This window comes from Aphelocoma coerulescens, chromosome 1 (assembly GCF_041296385.1).
Source record: "Aphelocoma coerulescens isolate FSJ_1873_10779 chromosome 1, UR_Acoe_1.0, whole genome shotgun sequence".
Classification (NCBI taxonomy): Eukaryota; Metazoa; Chordata; class Aves; order Passeriformes; family Corvidae; genus Aphelocoma; species Aphelocoma coerulescens.
This window is the reverse complement of record NC_091013.1, coordinates 86624022-86644490: the sequence shown is the minus strand read 5'-3', so window position 1 is coordinate 86644490 and position 20469 is coordinate 86624022. Positions and strand designations below refer to the sequence as shown.

General features: G+C 37.8%; 1 protein-coding gene across 5 annotated transcripts in view; it reads left to right on the top strand.

Annotated features, from left to right (window-relative positions):
* The window catches only part of TMEM135 (transmembrane protein 135), a 161675-nt gene that overhangs the window by 18751 nt on the left and 122455 nt on the right, over nt 1-20469 (top strand). For all 5 annotated transcript variants that reach the window (XM_069015662.1, XM_069015654.1, XM_069015671.1 and 2 more), the window contains one exon: nt 16227-16260. In XM_069015662.1, the coding sequence (XP_068871763.1) occupies nt 16227-16260 (34 nt within the window). The remainder of the gene's footprint in view (nt 1-16226; nt 16261-20469) is intronic.

Sequence of the window (20469 nt, the reverse complement as noted above, 5' to 3'; positions counted from 1 at the left end):
AAAGATATTAATGGCACATTAATATATCCATGTGTGTTCTATTTGGTGACTATAAAATATGGTTGTCCTGTCTATGAAAACTAGTTAATCAGGATTTGTGGAAAGGGCCAAGGAATAAAAACAGTTCTTAACTTTTTTGTATATGTATCCATAAATGTTCTGATTGCAGACATGTATTCTATGCCTTTCGTTCCTTACTCCAGTGGGAGGAACTCAGAATTTTTCCCTTATTCTGGTGCTCTCAAGCTTTGTGGATTGCCTCTTAGAATTAGGAAGAAGCATCTTTACTGGCTCTAATTTGTTTTAATTGCCAACATTTTAGTCATACTGAATGTATATATTGTCATAATAGCTATGGCTATATGACAATAAGTAAGCAAGCTTCTAGTAGGTGCCCTTGCACGATTATACTTAAAAGAATATAAAGTTCTTTGCAGTTTCACCTGTTTTACATCTTCTATTAAAGGAAAATGTGCAATTGTTTTGTCACAGAATTCAGTTTTGTAGTGTTAGACATTAAAAGCTGTGTTAATGTCTCCTCAAAAATAGAGAGATGACTCAGTGCCATTAATTTCATTGAACTTCCTTAGGAAACCATTGCATTCTTTTTATTAACCTTTGTATGGAGTTGTTTAACCATACAATCCTTGTTGGCTCCTACAGGTGTTGTTTCCAACTGGTGATAAGAAGCAATTTTATTTATAATTTTGAAAAAAGAATATTTTGCTTATGTCTTTTGGCTTGTGTTTGTAATTCCAAGTTACAGTCTCCTGTCGTTTTTTTCAACATCTGTTAAATGTTATGACCAAGAATTGAACATATAGTAAGGAGGAGATATGCAGCTTGGACTGAAAGACATGGCACTGCCTTGTTCTAGAAGTACTGAGACTGTTAGAAAGCAAGGAAGTAACTGAATATACTTGTTAAAATTATTGTGAATCAAGCTGTTGAAATGTGATCTGAGACTTGGCTGAAGCCAGCCTGTTACTGGAAGTGTGATTAGATCAGCTGCACCTTGCTGACTTCTAAGACAAAGGAGTCTCATAGCTTGGTGGAGAGCCTGTATTTAAGACCTCTGTGATTACTTTCTAGGAAAAAATTGTTTTCTCTTAAGTGTTTTGTAACTGTGCTGATGTTTCAAAACCACTTAAGTTGTGTTTTGCTGGTAGCTGAATGGCAAACTTAATTTTATTGGACTCTTGCTCAAGAAATCATGTATTAATGAATTTCAAGAACTATAAAGCTTTAAGAGGGGACACAATTCCAGTTTTAATGAAATTATTTGTCTTGCTGCCTGGCTGTTTTGGTTTTTTTTTTTTACCCCTGCCTTTTGTAGCTAATTAAGCCAGAGAAGTGTTAACTACAGCCACCTAAAATTTCTGTGTCAGCTGTGAAGGGACACTTTTGGGGCTGCCCCTTAGGCTGCATTAATGTTTACATACTGGCTGTTAACATTATAGCGGCGCCTGTCTCGTCACTACAGTTACGACTCTGTCACTGATGGTATTATAAAACTTGAGATTTAGGGCTTTTATAATTTGGTTGTAAAATCTTGCTCTGGGCAACTATTTGTAATATGTTTTTCATTGAAAACTTTGGGTGTTTTTCATAAAAAAAATTCAGTACTGGACTCTTAGAAAAATATTTAAACCACATGCATTTAAAAAGTGGAACAGTGCAACAGTGGATGTTACAGAGGACATCAATATATATGCACATATATTTTGTGTTCTTGGAAACAAAAGTATTACTATGCATTGCTTGGAAAAGTGACAGAAACATTTGTGTAAAAACAATGTAGAATTTTTAGACTGTATGTTTGTTCTCATTAAACATTCAGTGCTGTTAGGGTTATTTGCTTGCCATAAATACCATTAGTCTAAACACATTATAAAGGAGGAATATGGCAGCACAATAATGGTAAAAAGTATACACTGTAAAGAAATGCATCAATTTCGTAAGTTTGTTCATTCAAATACAAATTTGTTGGTATATATTTCTTTATAGTAGTGTGGTATATTTAGACTTGAGATGACAACTTCCTTTCTCAAAAATGTTTTATGGTTATTCAGTTTGACACTATATTTTAGGGAAACAGATAAATTGCCAGTATGGTGGGGTGAGTAATCAAAACCAGTGAACAAACTCTTTTAACACAGCAAGTATTTTTGCAAGCTTTAGTCTTACTTGCTACAGTTAAGAAATTGAGAAAGCAAGCTATACTGTGGGATGATTTTTTACGTATTCTTTGCATTGTAGTGAAAACTCTCAAATTTGGATCACTGACATGAGTATTTTGTGGTGTAATCTGGTACGGAGAGCTAGCTGGGAAACAAATTATTTTGGAATTGCACTCCTCTAGACTGATTATTGCTGTGAAATACGGAGCCAGGCTGTAGAAGTTACTGGGAAAGCTTTTTGTTTCTAAACCAAAATATGTTAAATTCCATTGTACTTCAGCAACTGCCTTGGTGAGAGCCAGTGTTTGAGGATTTATGTTTTTATAGTAACAGTGCATAAACATTTGAACATGTTTTGCTGCATGCTTTGAGGGCTGCTACTGTGCTGTAGTTACAGAACCATCTCATAAAATGTTTTGGGTTGGAAGGGACCTAAAAGCTCGTCTAGTTCCAACACCCCTGCCATGGCCAGGGACACCTTCCACAAAAACAGATTGCTTTAGCAGTTATCAGAAGAAGGGAAAACTGATCATTCAAGGTTGGGAGTGCAAAAGTCAATCCAGAAGATGCTATGATGGTGGCAACATTGTGAATGGCAGGTAGCTCAGGATAGGCAGCTCTTGGGACTATTTTTCATGGAAAAACCTGCGATAAGCTGGTATTTTATGCTAGAAGGATTAATGCTCTCTCTAAGGTATATCCCTGGCAGTCATAACTTTATTGATATATTCAGAGAGTTTTCTGTTTGTCTTGCTAGTATTGCATCATGTGTTAATCCTAGAAACAGTTTCTGGAGTTTTTTTAAACTGTTCAGTTAATTCAATATTAATAAAGTCAGTTTTTAAGAACTGTCTTTTCTAAGCACGGGAGCAGGTCATTCCAGTGTGTTCTAAGTCAAGCAAGTAGGCCAGAAGACCAGTTTGGATGAACAGCGAACTCCTTGTGGAGCTCAAAAGGAAGAAGAAACTGTGTGATCTCTGGAAGCGAGGTCAAGCATCATGGGAAGAGTACAGAGCTGTGGTTTGCATATGCAGAAGATTTGAATGGCCAAAAACTCAATTAGAGTTGAAACTGGTCAGTGCTGTATCTGGCAACAGGGAAGGGCTTTTTAAAGTAGATGAATAGCAAGGGGAAGTCTAAAGAAAACACATTGATACTTGTTGAAGGTGGTCACCTGACTAATAACAGATGTAGAAAGAGCAGAGGCTGTTTTTGCTTCCATCTTTAATAGAACTGATAGGCCTTGGACTGCTCAGTTCTTTGATCTAGGGGACCACATGGTCAGCACAATCCATTTGCAGACACTGAAATTGTTAAGAACCAGCTCTATCAGCTGGATGTTCATGGGGCCTGATGGGATTCACACCAGAGTTCTGAGGGAGCTGTTGGATGTTGCTACAGACCTGTTGGTCTGACCTCAGTTCCTGGAAACATTCTGAAGATTACTTTGGGTAATATTGAAAGGCATTTAAAGAAACAACATGATCACCAGGCACAGTTAACATGGGTTCACAAAGAGAAAGTCCTGTTTAACTTATTTGTCCTTCTCTGACCAGGTCATCCACGTAGTGGATGAAGGGAAGGCTGTCATTTAAATCGTAGCCATATTGTGAAGCTGTCCTGTGTGACAGAGAAGGATGTCCTCTGTGGGTTATAGAAAGATGCTGTGTGACTGGCACTTGGTTTATTATGGGAGAAAGATCTTCTCTCTCATATGGTGTTCTTAATTACTCCTCTAGTAAGTCTATCCTTCATTCCTGCCCTTTACTCCTTGTAATTCTGTGTATGCACATAAGATGCAGGTATAATCCTTATACTTCTGGGTAAAGGAAGTGGTTACAGTCAACACTTGGGCTTTCTTAACTGTCTGAAATGTGTGTTTCTATTTCATACCAGTCATTTCTTTCCAATCAGTTGTGTGATTCACCATTCTGTGTCGGAGTTAGAGTCTAGAAAACTGTCTTAAAGTAGATTTCATCTGCTTGAGATGGCAAAAGTTTGGCAAGGACAATTTTGTACTTGTGTACAGAGTAAGAAGGTTTATGGGGAATCAGTGACTACAGTTACACACATCTGTAGTCAGTCAGTCCAGGTTATAAACTAATCAGGATTCTGAAAACTCTACTGTGTCTGCAAAAGTATTCAGCAACCAAGTTGAAGATGCAGGCTGCAGCATTTGAGTGCTGGAAAAATTTGGTTAAGCTTTCTCGTGTGGCAATTGAAGTCTTGCACAAGATGAAGAGCAGGAGAGGAGCAACAGCTTTATAGTTGACAGTCCCTTTTCTGGGATAACACAGGCAGACAAAATAAGAATATTGGAAGATCCTGTGTGAAATACATACCTGTGATTCTGGAGACGCTGCAGAATGAGTTGCAGCATCTGGCTGAGTCTATAGAGACTTGGTTTATTTTCTCTCTGTGTTGTTAGAGTCAGGGCTGAGATGGATCTTGCAGAACTATTTGGTTGCAATTGCTCAGTGGTCTCCAGATCTCTGAGTTTCAGGGAGATTTACCAGCTTAGGCACAGCACCAGCCATGTGGCTGCTTCATGAATGTAAAGGCATCTCGGGCAGCACCCATTAAACTCTGGCCTACTCTATCAGTGCATGTGGGGCCAGCCTGGGTGAGCAAAGGGCAGTGCCAAGGTCAAGCAGCAAGCTCTGATAGATCCCAGGTGACTGTGCAGATACCTTCCTCTCTTCCTGCATGGTTCCATGAATAATTGAGACTTCATTATAGTTAAAGTTTAATTTTTAAAAATTATTTCAAGGACCACTTTTGGCAAATCTGTTTCTGAAATGTTCACTTAGTAGGCTGAAAACAAGTAAAAATGATTTAGTCATCTGCATAGCAGTATAATTTTGTATTCTGTTTTTCATCATTAAGCATAAAAAACCCACTAAAACCCCTTGTAAAACTTACAGTCCTGTTGAAATGCTGACAGATAAAATGTTAAGATTCAGACTGCTGCTGACCACTGGACTATTCTGCAAGTCTAACTTGGATTCAAGTGGCACAAAGACTGGATTAATTACTCTGTCCTGTCTGCTCAGCACTAGCATCCAGGACACACTCATTTGGACTTCCTTGGCTTAAGCAAACACTTAATACATCTTCTGTGTCTGAATGCTTGTGTGTAACATGCAGCTCCCAGAGGGGGAATAATAAATACTCTGCTAGTATAGAATAAACTTCAGATGCTGCTTATGTGAGCTGGCTTGAGTGCTGACATTTACCTGGCAAGATAACATCCATGCCTAGCATGCCTCTGATGCAAGGGCTGGAAGTCTTAGAGGGAACTTTTCAGTGCTGTGTTCCTCAGGTCTGCTTGGAGGATACTGTTTTTAGACACTACAGATGAGAGCAGCTTAAGTATTTGTTTCCATGCGAGCGGCACTTAGAAGCCCTCTGTAAATGAAGTGGTTCTTTCCTGGAGCCTCGTTGTTCCCAAGGAACTAAGGTTGTTGCTAGCTCCTGCAGCAGGAAAAGTGTGAAGGTGGAGACTTAGAATGGTAATGATTTGCTGTATTTAATCACGCACAGTTTTTCTGTGGCAAAGATTACAGCAGTATACTTAGGTCACACATCTTACTTCCCCTTCCTGCCCTCTCCCCACCATGTCTTGGGACAGAAAATGGCATGTTTTTATTTCCTTTGGTAAGGAAATAAAGAACTGTGTGTCATAGTGTTTCTTGTAATCTGATGGCCTCCACTCCAGATTGAATATTTTTTGATAAAGTAACTGTATGCTGTTAAAACCTTCTCCTAAAGACAGTCTGTCTAAGAAGCAGAAACAGTGTCCATGGCTTTAAAGACAAGAAACAGGTCTCATGAATTTGGGCCAGTACCTGTCATCACAATCCAGACTGCTCCAGCTTTGGTGAAAGGCTGAAACAGTATGGGCTGCCTGGTAGTACAGCATAATTTGGTCTATGTGAAGGAATTTATATGGGCTCCATCTTGCTGCTTCAGTGATATGTTTTTCCTTTTAAGCTCTTCAGTGTCTGTTACTCATTCCTCATGATCAACGGACTGAGGAACTAGCAAAAGTGTTCTAACATCAACCGTTGGCAATTTGAATGTTTGAGCTTAATGCCAGAAAATAATAGGTTCAAACTGGACTTGGCAATAGCTTATTTCTGTCTTCAGTAGGTGAAATATCTCATTAACATCTGTCTGTAGTATCTGGCACAGTTCATCATCCAGTACTGATGTCCTGCCAGAAACTGGCTTCTTAGTCAATGGGGATGTATTGAAATGACATTCAGTCAAACTTTTAGTATGGTTTGTTTGTCTCCCTTTCTAGAGAAGGTTCACATTGATTTCTGTCACTGCTGTCCCTTGGGACCCCTTCTGGGACCCCAATTATAGATGTAGGCACACTGTTAATAGCATTCATCTGTCTTCTGAGTGATTAAATGAATAGTTCCTAACTGGATTTAAAGTCTATTTTTAATATGACTTAATAGGCTGTCATTAGAGGGTCTAAAGGGGAGGTAAAAAAGCAAATGTCACTGTATGTTGACAAGTCTAACTCCACACACTCCTTCCCTTGGAAGTGCTAGTCTGCTGTTGCTGAATACAAGGTTATTTAGAAGTTAGTCACACCATGTGAAAAGCTGCAGTAGTTCCCTGTTTGAGTTGGATTGATTTGTCAAATGAGCTGCTTTTTTTTACATATTGCTTCAGGTGCTTTGTAAACTGTAATTCAATCCCAAATGTATCATTAAAACATTATGAGTCTAAAGAGAAAATTAGTTCTAAACATGCAAACACTACAAAGCTATTAATGTGACAGACTAGAAAAAAAGTATCAGGCTGCTTAAGTCTTTTGAAATAGATGAAGTAACTGATGATTTGAGTAGCTTATCAAAAAACTTGTGTTGTGGAATGGGTTTTCTCAAACTGGGCACAGAATATGAGTTGGAGAGGGAAGGCCAGCTGTTCCAAGGGGCTTCTTGGGAAGCCTCTGAAACTGCTTCTTGCTGAGCTGCTGTAAGATGGGTTTGGGATGTGGAGGTAGGGTGTGGTTGAAGGGCTCTTAATTTGAGAAGCCTGGAGGGTAGAGGTTGAGGAGAACAGGTCAAATACTGGATGAATTTCCGTGGGGATTGGGACAGCCCCAAGCTGTCAGCTGAAGGAGTAACCTTATATGACAAATTTTCTCTCCTTCCTGCCTTCTCACTCTTAAAATACACTGAGTATATGTCCAAGGCCCGTGAATACTGGACATATTTTCAACTCTGAATTTTTTCCATGCCCTGTTCTGCTCTTCCTAGTTTTTATTAACAGTTTTGTCCATAGTGTCCTATTTTGCTTTGGAGTGGTAGTGATTGCCAACAGAATACATTGAAACAATGACCTGCTGCTGCTGGGAGTCTCCAAAACAGTATGCTTGCTCAAAAGTATTTGCTTTTGTGCCCTGTGCTCATGCCTTCCAGACAGAGTGGCCAAGCAGCCCATGCCCAGAAAGAACTGAGTGTTTTCTTTGTGATTGACTGAGCTGATTAAAAACAGTTCTGTGTTACTATCAACAATTCAAAGAAATTGTTATTTGGGGCCTTACTTAACACTAGATAGACCTTCTATACCAAGAATGTGAATAATTTAAAAAATCCCTGGAAATCCTTCATTTCTTTTCCTGAGGTTTGATTAATTTGTTTTTCTTCTGCTATCTCCCATTCAGTCATTCGATAATACTAATAAGCTTTTTGGAATCTTTTTATCTCTTCACAGAATCTTGTGAGGTTAAATCACACTTTAATTAAGAGGTTTTTTCCCCTCTGTAGGTCAGCATTTTTTTTTGCTCTGTAGATACCATAGAGAAACTGGGAGAGAAGGAGGAGGGAGGGAATGGTGAAAGAAAATCGGTATAAAATAGACTACAAAGGAGTTTAAAAAAATTGAACTATAGATGTTATCTTGTGTTGCACTAGCTGAAAACTCTGTAAGAATTATTGGTACTAATTTAACTGGAAAGTATTACTGTAGATATATTTTATTTTTGGCTTCTCTCCCTTTCCAGTTTTCTCATACCCTTTCTTTGGCATGTGTTCAAATCACAGAACATGTTGAGTTTATTTTATTTCCTTTTAAGAGCAACAAATTCTGAATATTTGCATAAAACCATTTTTCTTACCATGTAATGTGCTCCAAGCAAGAATTACTGATTTGCAGTTTTGAGCAATTTCAGTTTCTCCAGCCTGTGAAGTGTCCATTTCCGACTTTAAACAACCCAAAATATTGAGATAGGAAATTCGTTTAAAGAGGCAGTGGGTCATGAGTCCTTAAACTGTATATTTTTCATATGAAGTTCTGGACATTAGTTTTGCACTAAAGACTTGCTATTGGTCTTAACTAAGCTAAAAAGTTACCATGTTCTTTTTTTGGAAAACTTACTGCTTAGGTCTGTTTTCATAATTTTCTGCATTATTTTGAAAGCTTGTCTGTTCCTGCTGATTTTAAGTGAACTTTTGCACCAGGACTTTGCTCTGACCTCCAGCTGTCAGTAGGAAATTGGTGGGTGTGAGAGATTAACGATACCCTAAACATAATCTGTAGTGCTTGTGTTTTTACAGGGATGCAATCACAACTCCACATCTATACTTGGTTCGCTTGTGGTGTCAAGCTGCTGTAAAGCAGAAAAAACGCTACCTCTTACCTCTTCATTTTAACCTCTTTCATTTCAGAGGAAACCTGTGATTTGTGTGTTTGATTTAATTCTGCAGGTTATAAAGTGGTGTGTTTTACAGTGGTGGGGAGGGGTTGGAGCTGACAGGAGGAATTCTTCCTGTTTTTGCAGACCATGAGTCCTGTCTGGGGAGCCATTACAAACTATTATGTTAGCTTCTTAGTTCATGTTCAGAAATTAATGCCAGAATTAACTCTTCTTGAATCTTTCTTTTTCTTTTAAATTTAAAAAGAACAAATGTTCTGAAATTTTTCTATTTACTAAAATAAATATAAATATAATTATTATATACATGTGTATATATGATATATACATATATATGAACATATTTATTAGTAAAAATTACTGTTTTGCTGTAACAAGTCATTACAGGATAAGTTTTGTGCTCTTTACCTTTTTTAACATTCCACCACCTATTTGCCTTTGAATGCAGTGATTCCTATAAAAGGAGTTTTATTTGTGATTCCTTAGACTTGTAAAGAATCAAAAAAAAAGAATATCAGTTAAAATACAGTGATAGTGTCAGAATATGCAGCAGATTCAAGAACAGTGGCATTCATATAAAATTCAAACTTGATTTTGTAGGAAACTAATATAAGGAATTTATGAAAAAAAAAATGGTTATAAAAGTCATGTGTAGTTCAGATTTTGTTGTACATGTCACAAGGAAAGGTGAGTTTCTAGTACTTGTTTGTTCTTGGGTCAAGTCTTGTTGGTTTGACCACACTAAGAGTTTTTGGGAAAGCAAATAGCAGGAATCTGAAGTTTTGGACTGGTGATGAAGTTAGAAAGCTTTATAGCAAAGCTAAAACTGCTCTTGTCTTAGCAGTAAGTTAGATATTTTTCTTTTGTGGTTGTTTTCCCCTCCAGCTGTTTAAATTTATTACATATGTGGAGAAACATAACCCATTAATTAGATGCTTAATCAGAGAACGTGTTCTCTTAATTGCATGCATAAAGATTTTTAACATGCTGCTGTATCCATCTTTGGGCTCCTATCTGCCTATGCTGCTGACTGCTGCTGTATGCTGGGTTCCAGGAGCTCTCACAGGGAATGGGGTGTGGGTGTACCTGCCCTGGTGTGTCCCTCGCCCTGGGGCGTGAATTTAGGGGCTCCCTCTCACAGCTCACACCTAGGGCTGTTCTCACTGAAGGAGGTGCCTGTTCAGTCAATTTATGTTGATTCTGTACACAGTGGCATTCATCTTGCTGTAGTTATTTCCTGTTATTTCTGGCTTGTTAACTTATTTCCCCTTTAGTTTTGAGTAAGACAAAAAAATGTGATCATAAAAAATGCAGTACTGGTAAAAAAGAACAATTATAGTAGTTCGAATAAGTTTAATTAATTGCAGAGAACGTTTAGATTTCAGGATGTCTGCTCAGAAAGGTTTGTGGTTTAACTGAAACAAGGCAATAGAGAAAACAATTCTTTAAACTTCGTATCACCAAAAAAAGGTTTTGATGAGGGAATTCTAGGGACTGGAGGGCTGCTATTAGACACAAAAGATGGGCAGGGCAAGGTCAAATGTATGAAAGAAATAAATATTCAGAAGAAGGAATGAATATTGAGGATACAACTTAAAAATGGCAGGTCCTACCTCTCTTCTGTGGCTATTTAGAGAAAGAGGTGTTGCTTTCTGCTGGAAATTTTCTTTGAGGGCTGCTGTGGTTACAATAATTAATTTATGGTAAAATTTCTGTGAGCATAAGTACGTTCTAAGTATTCATCCCACCTTTCAGGCAAGGTTGGTTGGGAGTTTTTTTTGTGTGCTGATGGTACTGTTTTGTTTTTTATTTTTTTTAGCTTAGCAACAACTCTGTATTTAAGGGAAACCATAAATACATTGAAGGAAAACCATAAATGAGAGAGAACTGGCAATGAGTTTTGTAGGAAAAAACAATCTTGGTTGTATTTAAAGATTGGTATTTTGTATGATTTACTGTTATATGAAGCAAAAGCTTATGCTCCTTGTGAAAGTAGAGTTATTTTTTGAATTTTTTAGCACATCAAGCCAAGCAAAAAAACATTCTTCAGCAAACTGTTCCACAAACAATATGTTGGCATGCAGATTTGGACAGTTGCTGCTCCTATTGGCACAAATAGGATTTTTTACTCACGTGTAAGGGAAATTGCACTTTAGCCTCAATCAAATAAGTTTTCCAGAGTTTATAGCACTTACAAGAAGATATGAATACCTTGCTCACAGGCAAATGAATTCAAAGTCTGAGAGACCCACTTAGTGATACCTTTGACTTTAAAATACTTTTGGTTAAACAAAGGATACGAGAACTTTAATCTGTTTTGTATTTCCTATATTTTCATTTGAAGTCCTGAAGATGAAAAACTGGGACAGTTTCAGTAAAGAGCTATAAGTATGATTAAAAACTTAGGGAACATAGTGGAAAAACAGAAGGAATTCAGTTCTTGTTCAAGAAATGGTATGGAGGTGACTTGGTTGGAGGGGGGTAGTGTTACAGGGGAGGTAAAGATGTAACTGTTTTCAGAGACCAGACTATATCTTGTCTTAGGGTGCAAATCGCAAAGATAAGTATCCATAAAATAACATATCAGTGATTGTGATGATTGGAAATACTTAAAAGACAAATTTGATCTCTTTGAGTAAATGGATAATTCATTAAAGAAGAGTTCATGTTTTGTATTTGTTAGGGAGACAGATTGTTTATCACTGTAATCTCTTCTGATTTTATAATCTCTGAAAAAAAATTATTTATGATATCTTGAAGTTGCTTTCCACCTTTTTTTTCTGTAGAATAATAGAATTGTTCAGGTAAGTCTTGGGAATTCAGCTAGTGCAGCTTCCTGCTTGGAGCAGGGCTGGCACTGAATTCAATCCAGCTTGCCTGGGGATTTGTGTGGTCAGCCTTGCAAACCTCTGGGGACAGAGGTCCAACGGCCCCTCTTGAGTCCCTGTTCCATTGTTCTCCTGTCTGCTGGAGAAAATGCTGTTTCCTTGGGTCAGGTCAAAGTCTGCCCAGCCGTACTGCTGGTCCTCTGTGCCAGCTGATCAATGCCTGCCTATACTGGGGACCAGAACTGGGCACGGGACTCTGTGGTGTTGTGAGTGCCAAGAAAATGGGATTAATCATTTCTCTTGACCTCCTACCTAAACTTCTGGTATTACAGCTCAGTACACTGCTAGGTTTCCTTGTTATTTTTATCCTGTAGCTTTCTGGGGTTTTTAGCAGTTATTTTAGACTCTTTCCTCTGGGCAGTGCAATAACAAAGATATGTGGTTCTCTGTTGAGGTTTATAGGCCATAGTTTAAGAGCTATTGCTGTTATAATTTGGTCTGAATGTTACCAAGTTGTCCGAAAAGCAAGTTTTACCGAGTTAAACTTTTCTTTGAGGAAAGTATAAATGAACAAGAGAATTATCTTCTAGAAGGCTGTGGTCCGTTGTAATTTAAACATTAAACATGGAATCTGCAAGATTGGAATTACTCAACTGTAGATAAATGTGACCTGTGCTGGATAACTAAACTCTGGGACTTTGCCTACTCACTTCTCTAACAAGCTTGTAAGAAAGTTCATTTAAAAGTGTGAATTAGGAAGAAGAAGGAGAAACAAGGTGTAAAGTATACTAAATACTACTGCTCATTGAGACTTGAATTAAAGGGCAATTAAAACATGATTACTTTCATGCAAGCCTCCTTTATCAGGTGAAGGAGACCTGTCTTGTTAAGACTTTTTCAGCCAAGTCTTTTTTTGGCTGTTTAATTTAACACAAGCAACTGGTAGGGTGGATCTTGGTCTGCTGCTCATGAATTTAAGGTTACCCCTAGCTCGTGTTTTTCCTTCCTGAGTTAAAGATCACAGATGTCATTAGAAACAGAGCTGGGTATGAGTGATACTGTCAATTGAAGAGGTGACTGGGAGGCAGTGAGAAGCCACAATGAAGATATTTATGAAAGAAGGCTTTGGAGAAAATGGCCTAAGACAGAAACCACGGAGGAGGAGCAGGCAGTAAGGATCTGTGTGTGTGTGCTTGGGCTTTCCCGCAGTGACCTTGCCAGACCGTCACTGCTGTAGCCACCTGTTGATGTTGGTGTTGCCAAGATTAGCATTCAGCAGTGGTTCATGCACTTTAGGAGTGAAATGTAAGCTGTTTATTAGTCTCTTTAAACCTCCCCAAAGCATGTAGTTAGACATGGCTGACTAATTATTTTTATTGTTTAATCATTTCCTGCTCTCCTAATACCATTTCCCAATTATGTTCTCCTCTTATTTACCAGCTGCAGTTTTAATACAGTCCTTGGTTTGTACCAGTGACCCTTTTACTTGGCCTACCTCCATCTTTCTGTCCTGTTTTCTGTCAGCTGTCATTGCCACAAAATAGTGCAAGATTTTCTGGACTTCCAACTGCTTTTTCACAGCAGAGTTCAGGTTTGGGTTAGGCTTGTTGGATCACATTTGCACAGGGCGAGGAAGAATGCCCCTTCCCCCTCCTCCCTTTTTTTTTCCCTTTTCCCTGGAAACATGGGGCTATTTATTTTAAAAACAGTCACAGAATTAATTTGGAGTAAGAAAACTCTTTCTGCTTGGAGTTAGCCAGGGCCTCACAGACGGGCTTGTTGCAGGCAATTGGAGATGACGTCATCTAACAACTTGCTGTATTTTCAGTTCTGGAAGTTACTTCCTCGCACAAATTTTTTGTCTGCACATTTTGCCTCGTCCCAACCACCTACTTCTCACACTGGTCTTGCTGCAGCTGCACTACAGCTTCTAATTTCCTTCCTCTTCTCTAGTCCCTTTTCCTTTCTTTGTGGTTGGTGAGTTGCATTTTATCCCCAAAGGGACTACAGCAGAAACTAAAACTCATTTAATTCTTAGTTTGTTAGTGTTTTAAAAAAAATTAAACAAATTTCAGGGGGAGGCTAAAAAACCCTGCCTGCATGACAGACTGCAGGGGAGAATCCACTAAATAAATTACGAGCACATACAACGATCATCCTGCTTTGTACACACTGTATGTACTATAAGTGTGAATACACTGAGTATACTCTGAAAGCTGTGTCTGTCACTCAGTTGCTGGTTGAGGCTTCTCACAGGTGTGTTACTGCAGGATGTTATTGGTGTTCTGACATTTTCCAGAGTACTCAAAGTGGATTGAGTTACCAGGTTAGCCCTCATGGGTACGTTTATTTCTGTGTTTCCAAAAAGCTGTCTGGATGTTTATCATAAATTTTTAATGCTATTACAGGGGTAAAATAATCATCTAAGAAATGAGAAATATCCAGTATTTTTTCTTGAGAACAAATTAAAATAAGATTTGTAGTACACAGAACTGTATCAGCTGGCAGTTTGCTATTCAGGAGGGTTGGGTCACCAGTATTGTTTTATTACTTGAACTAGCCAGCTGAAGGACCAGGTGAATGTTTGCAGACCAGCCTGAGAGTTGAATTTATCTATTGCATCAGGTGAATTTTTACCCCTTTCTGTTCAGATATGTCATAGAATATTTTGATGCTTTATTGCAAGTTGTAGGGGCTATTTTGCTTAAATACTCACGGACCCTATTCCCTGTCTTTTGTCTTCTTGTTTCTTGTGTGCCTCATCCTCACCAAATCTTTAAATTCAGGCTTTTTTTTTCTTAGATTTCCATGCTAGAGTCTTGTTTCTGCTATCTGGCACAGGGTGGTACTGGGTAGAGAAGGTATACAGAGAGTAAATTTGTAATTCTGCTTTAAAAAAAAAAAAACATGAAAGAAACTGATTTTGAACAAAGTAGTTCAAAACTATTTAAAGTTTTGAACTTAAGCCAAATTTGAATCTTCTTTGTGAGCAGAGAGCAACTTATGGAAGTCAGGATGCTGTGTTATTGCTTTCCACAAATTCAGTTCTGATGTGGAAGCAGTAAAATTTCCAAGTGGAATGTATCCCTGTAGCTTAGATGGCTGCTGTGAAAAATCTTCATCTGGATGCGTAACGTGACAATGTTATGGACATGTAAACATGGGAGTTAGAAAATACTGAATAAACTTTTTGGATGAATCAAGCTTGGGAGCTGTGTGATAGAGATTTCTTTATTTCCTGCTGTCTGTGCTTTTGTTTTGTTCGCTCCTTCAACTGAACTGATGGCAAGATATGTTCTGTTAACACACGGCTCTCTTAACATTCTATGAATGCTTGGAAACTTAAAATGTCACGACAAAATGGAACATACAAGCCTGGGTTAGACCTTCTGTTATATATTACCTTCTGTAATAGCAGTATAATAAAAATCCTAAATGACGTGAAGACAAAAATGGAGTCAGGTTATAAACTCACATCCCTGTTGAGAAACTTTAATGGTTGAACGTGTGGTGCCTTCACAAAAATGATCAAGTTTTGTATGTAAGACCAGTGGGTACAATAAGAAAAATCCCAAATACTACAAGGCTGATGGTAGGTAAACTTAAGAAATTAAGAACACCAGTCCAGTAAGAAATGCTGAAACTGAGTGTTCCAATATTTGGCCACAGACTGTAACAAAATCTTTGCAGAAGAGGTGGAATAATTGAGGGGAAAGCAAACCTGCAGTGGTAGTGTCTTCCACTTTCTTAAGGGCGATAGTGGCTTGTGACTGATGTACAGAAAATTAACTTTTATTTCATTTGGACCCTAAAGTGCAGTCAGTTGCTGGAGCAGCTCACATCTGCGTAGTTGAGTTCAGTTTTGGTCTTGTGCTGCAGTAGGACAAACAAAAACGTGAGAGCATGAGCTCAAGATTATACTTTTCCTGAAGAGCAGTGTGAGTTATGGGCTGAGATCAAAAAATAGAAGTGGAAAAAAGTAGATAAAGGTTAGAAGAGAAGACAGTGGCCACTGTTCCAGGGCACTGTTGGCACTGTGACTTTCAACTGGCTTGAGCCAAGATTAGTGCATCATCAGTCTCAGTAGAAAACTTTTCCTGATACTGTAGGCAGAAGGGCTAAGGTGCCTCGACTTACATAGCACTGAAAACCAGAAGTTAGCACACAAGCATTTTGCTGCAAATTTACAATTTCACTTAGGCTTAGGTCATTGTGTGCATGCTTCTGTTAGTGGCTCATGTGTAAGCTTATTTTGTGATAAGTGCTGTGTGTAATTCAAGGTGCCTTGCCCCTTGTGACAGCTTCAGGACTCATGTGGAGTAGCCAGTTACTATGTATAACTTGGTTCCTGTAATTCCTCACTGCTTTGGGTACTGTGCTATCAAGATGCTATTTTTGGGTTTGTACTTATTTTTTTATAAGGTGGTAATGATTCACCCTCCATCTCTTCTTTAATAAAATATTCTTAATGATTAAAATGTTTTTCTTCAGTCTGAAAAAAATATTTGATTCATTCACTAGTTTTATCTTTTCTGTTTATAGGAGAGGTCTTCTCACAATCTACATGGCCAATCAAGTAAGTAGTCCTTTATTTCAAGAATAAAAACATGTAGGGTCCATTGGAAATGTCTTGTTTAAAGTTGATGGATGCTGAGATTCATTGTCTTTTTTTTAATCGTTGCAGGATTTTTCTTTAAGAATTATGCATGATTAAGTAACTAAAACTGTCATAAGAAAAAATTGTGATCAGAGGCCTTTTTGAGGGAGCTGTAAAGCAGAGGCTGAAATGTGGTTCATTGTACTATGCTAAAAATTTCATGTGTCATAGCCCCAAGAAGATGGTAATTTTGTATTTCTCCGCCATAATAGAATGGCACTGGTACTTAAATGATCATTATTTTGCTATGAGAAATCCAGCACCATATACTTCAGTTTTGTAATTAATAGTTTCTCAAACTTGTATCAGCTGTTGTGCATGTAAACATTTTTACCACATGGTTGTATCAATTTAAATTTTGTGTCATATTTCTTATATTCTCCTTCAAATAAATAACATTTGTCTAAATGATGCTTTGTGCATTAACTTTCTTCCAAATATACAGTGCTTCTGTTAACTTGGTCATACTCCTTTAGGAAAGATTTTGTTTTGCCAAAGGAATTATGTAAAGTTTTTGTACAGTTTGAGTTGCATAAATACTCACAGAAACTACAAAAAAGAAGACAACTTAAGAATTGTGTTCAGACTACTGAGAGAGTTTACTGGGGCCTCAGTAGAGTCATGCATGAGTTGAACTCTGATGGTGATGATAAGATTAATGACTAAAAGGATGAGACAAAGGCAATGTATTATAGCACAGATTAGGGTGATAAAATTGATATGTTCTCTTCCGTCCTTGTAAAGTCACTGTTGATGACTTGTAATTCTGAGTATTTTGTAGGGGCAGAACTTTTGGAAGGAGGTGGTATCATGACATGTGTTAGCAGGTAAATATCCTGGAAAGTCCCTTTATGCATTTACCAAACCTGTTACATAGTTCTCTCTCAAATTCTGGTGCTTAACAGTTTCTTTTAGGCAGAAATTGTTTCTTTGCTTGTTCTGTATTCGTAGACTCTATCTTTACAGACAGACCCATGAGGGGAACTTACAGACTTCAGAAAAGAATAAAGTAATTTTTGCCTTTCACTTTATTATTGTCAAAGTACCATTTTAACTTTTATAGCTTCTTGACTTGTATGGCTCATACTCTGTCCTTTAGGATTCCTTTTCTTTATGAAGTTTTTAAATCTAATTTGAAAAGATGACAAATTCTCCTTTTGAAATTTAATTATTTAGATGTTCAGACTCCTAGTAGTGCATGGGAACAAGGCTTGATTCCTGCAAGGAAATCTTAACCTTGGAAGTTTTCCTTGAATTCAGAAGGGCAACTGTGCAGAAACTTCTCATTCAAGAAATAGAGGTTATGGGGACATTTAGAGGTTATTTAGTTGGACATACCATCACTCCTTTGGAATGGACTTTCCAAGAGAAGGGGGCAATAGGTGTGCTTAAAAAGCAGCACCTCCGAGTATCCCAAATCTGAGAAAGCTATCATTGTGTTCATGGCTCTAAGGCTGAAATGCCACACAGTTCACCTGCTGTTGGATGGAGTTGTAAGGGAGAAGCCAAGCCATGCAGTTACATTTTATGGATGCCATTCATCGTCCATATTCTCTTCAGCATAATGGCTTAGTCACAAATCTTTGGTGAAGCCAGGGCTGCCAGGGTTTGCTTCTGTAAACTGCCTGTGATCATGTCATACGTACCTTGTTATCAAGCCCTGTAATCACAGTAAATGTTTCCCTATTTGTGTTGCTTGTCTTTGTCTTAGAACTTTATATGCTTTGATAAGCTTCACTTATAAATTTACTAAGCCTTTAAAACATTTATTTCTGTCAGCTTTAGATTGCAGCATACCCCATTTTGAAAGCTGGCACATTTTAATCGTTGGTGATGGCAGATAGATTGTGAAATTAGCCTGCATTTCTTGCATTCTGTAAAACTCGTGTCAAGACCTGTAAGATGTTAATGGAACTAAATGTATTCTTTTGTTTTGTTCCACATTTTGCTACACTGTGTTTTGCAGCCTGAGCAATAACAATTAAGGCTTTTTGTGGGATTCTTCATGTGTGCCTTTGCCCAGGTAGGCAGGAGGTAACTGTAATTACTGTTGGTTATTATAAGTGATTGTCATGACTGGTGCTGCAGTGAATTTTTATAGCCAGATTAGGGCTTTTAAATCAGAAAATTTTATTCCTACTGTCCTGTTGGCAGTATGTGATAATTTGTCGTCGGAGATGAATTTGCTCAGTGGAAAGGGGAAAGGTTTGTTAAATCTTTATGCATGGCTGCTGTTTCTCATTTCAGTGAGTGAAATGCAGTAGAACATGAAAGGCAGTGGGGTCTAAGGACTCTTGTTCTAAAGGTGACATTTTTATTGTTTTTTTAGTCTGGAGCTACTAGAAACTTGTGAATGGAAACATGTGAATAAGTGTCCTGGTTCATTTTAAATAAGTCAGTGGTTATAGATTTATGTGAACCTGAACTCCCTAGCTGCATTTCCTTACTACTTACATGATAACATGACAGATTAAAAATAAGATATTTAGATGATGTTTAGGCTATATATGCTCTATGGAAAAATAAAATAAAAATGTTTTTTCAGACTAGCTTGCTGCTAAATTGAAGCTATATAAGAATGTAGAAATAAGCATACAGACTGAAACATATGTAGCTTTAATTTTAATGTGCAGAATCTAAAATCAACTTCTGAGCTTCTCCCTGGAAGTAATTTGAAGTTTTTACAAGTAAACTAGTATGCCTAAGTCCTAACGTTGTTGAACGTGTATTTTTGAGACCTAAAGTTTCTGTAATAGCCCAGAAGAGAGTAGTGGTAATCAGTGCTGTGGACCACACAGAACCATGGAGCTTTCAAGTTCTATTTTGGATTGCATGTATTAAAGTAATGAAATTTCTAGGATCATAAGAGATGCGTTGGTAGTGAACATACAAGATGATCCTTCATGGATAATTTGAGATCAAAAGGAACCCCAAGATTCCAGCAAAAGGTGGAAAGTGAAATGTAATCTTTCAGTTATTTTTATCTGGAACAGTAGATCATATTAATGACTGTCCATGAAGACGACCTATAGCTCTTATGTTTCCAAACAGTTAAGGCATACTTTGTTGAGAACAGCTCAACAGTTGTTTCTTTTACATTGAAGAAACTGTATTTTGGGATTAGGATTTGGTTTTTCTAGTGTTGAAAACAAAACAAACAAAGGCTGCCTTCAATATGCAAGATAGGAAGAGACTAATCTGAACCAGGACTGGTTTGAAAGCTTTTTTGAGAAACAAAACTTTGGAAAAATTTCTGTGTTGTCACTGAAATGCTACACCAGACGGGAGGCAGTGTTATCCTAGCATGTGCTGAGCTACATGCTATGTTTGTAATTCAAACTGTGCATCACTACATCAAAGTCTTTATTTGTTCTGTTCTAGGACTTCTCATGTATGGTGGGCTGCTTACAAAATTGGAAATGTTAGTATTAATAAGAGTCTCTTGAAGGTCATGGATTAAATGATATAAAGTTCAAGCATAAGGTGAAGCAGCTGGATGCAAAAGGGCTGTTTCTTGAGAGTGATGGGAGGAAGAAGTGTAGGAGTATGTCCCAGCCATAGAGAAAGCATTACTGAGTGGAAAGTTATAAATTTGGAAGATAGAAAGAAAAGGAAGTAGAGAAGCATAACCTATAGGTAAAAATCGAAAATTTATTGTGGTAAGGGACATGGAGCTGGATTGACATAACAGGAATTGGTGTGTGGGAGTGTTAGAGGTAAAACAAGTGGGAAAAAGATGAGAAAATGTATAGTTTATTCTAGTTAAAGCAGAGAGCAGGTGATAAAGAAAATTATGGGTTTGCCATGAAAGGATTGGATTAATTTAATGATTAATTAATTTAAAGAAAATTCTAGGAAGAGCCCAGAAGGAGAAACAGAGAGATGATGTTATTGGTGTCCTGGAAGTTGGAGAAACTTTCAGCAAGTGCATCTGGACAAAGTTTACACAGCAATTTGAGGATTCTGGATCTTATTTATTCCTGTGCTGATGTTGGGTCATCGGTGCATCTGCTATTTGTGAAATACTGGAGACAGATCCTCATACGCAGAGAAAGAGATACTATTTAAACAAATGCTGAACAAGTTGATAGTGGCATTCCAGTGAGTGGTGCTCTGCTTCTCTATGTG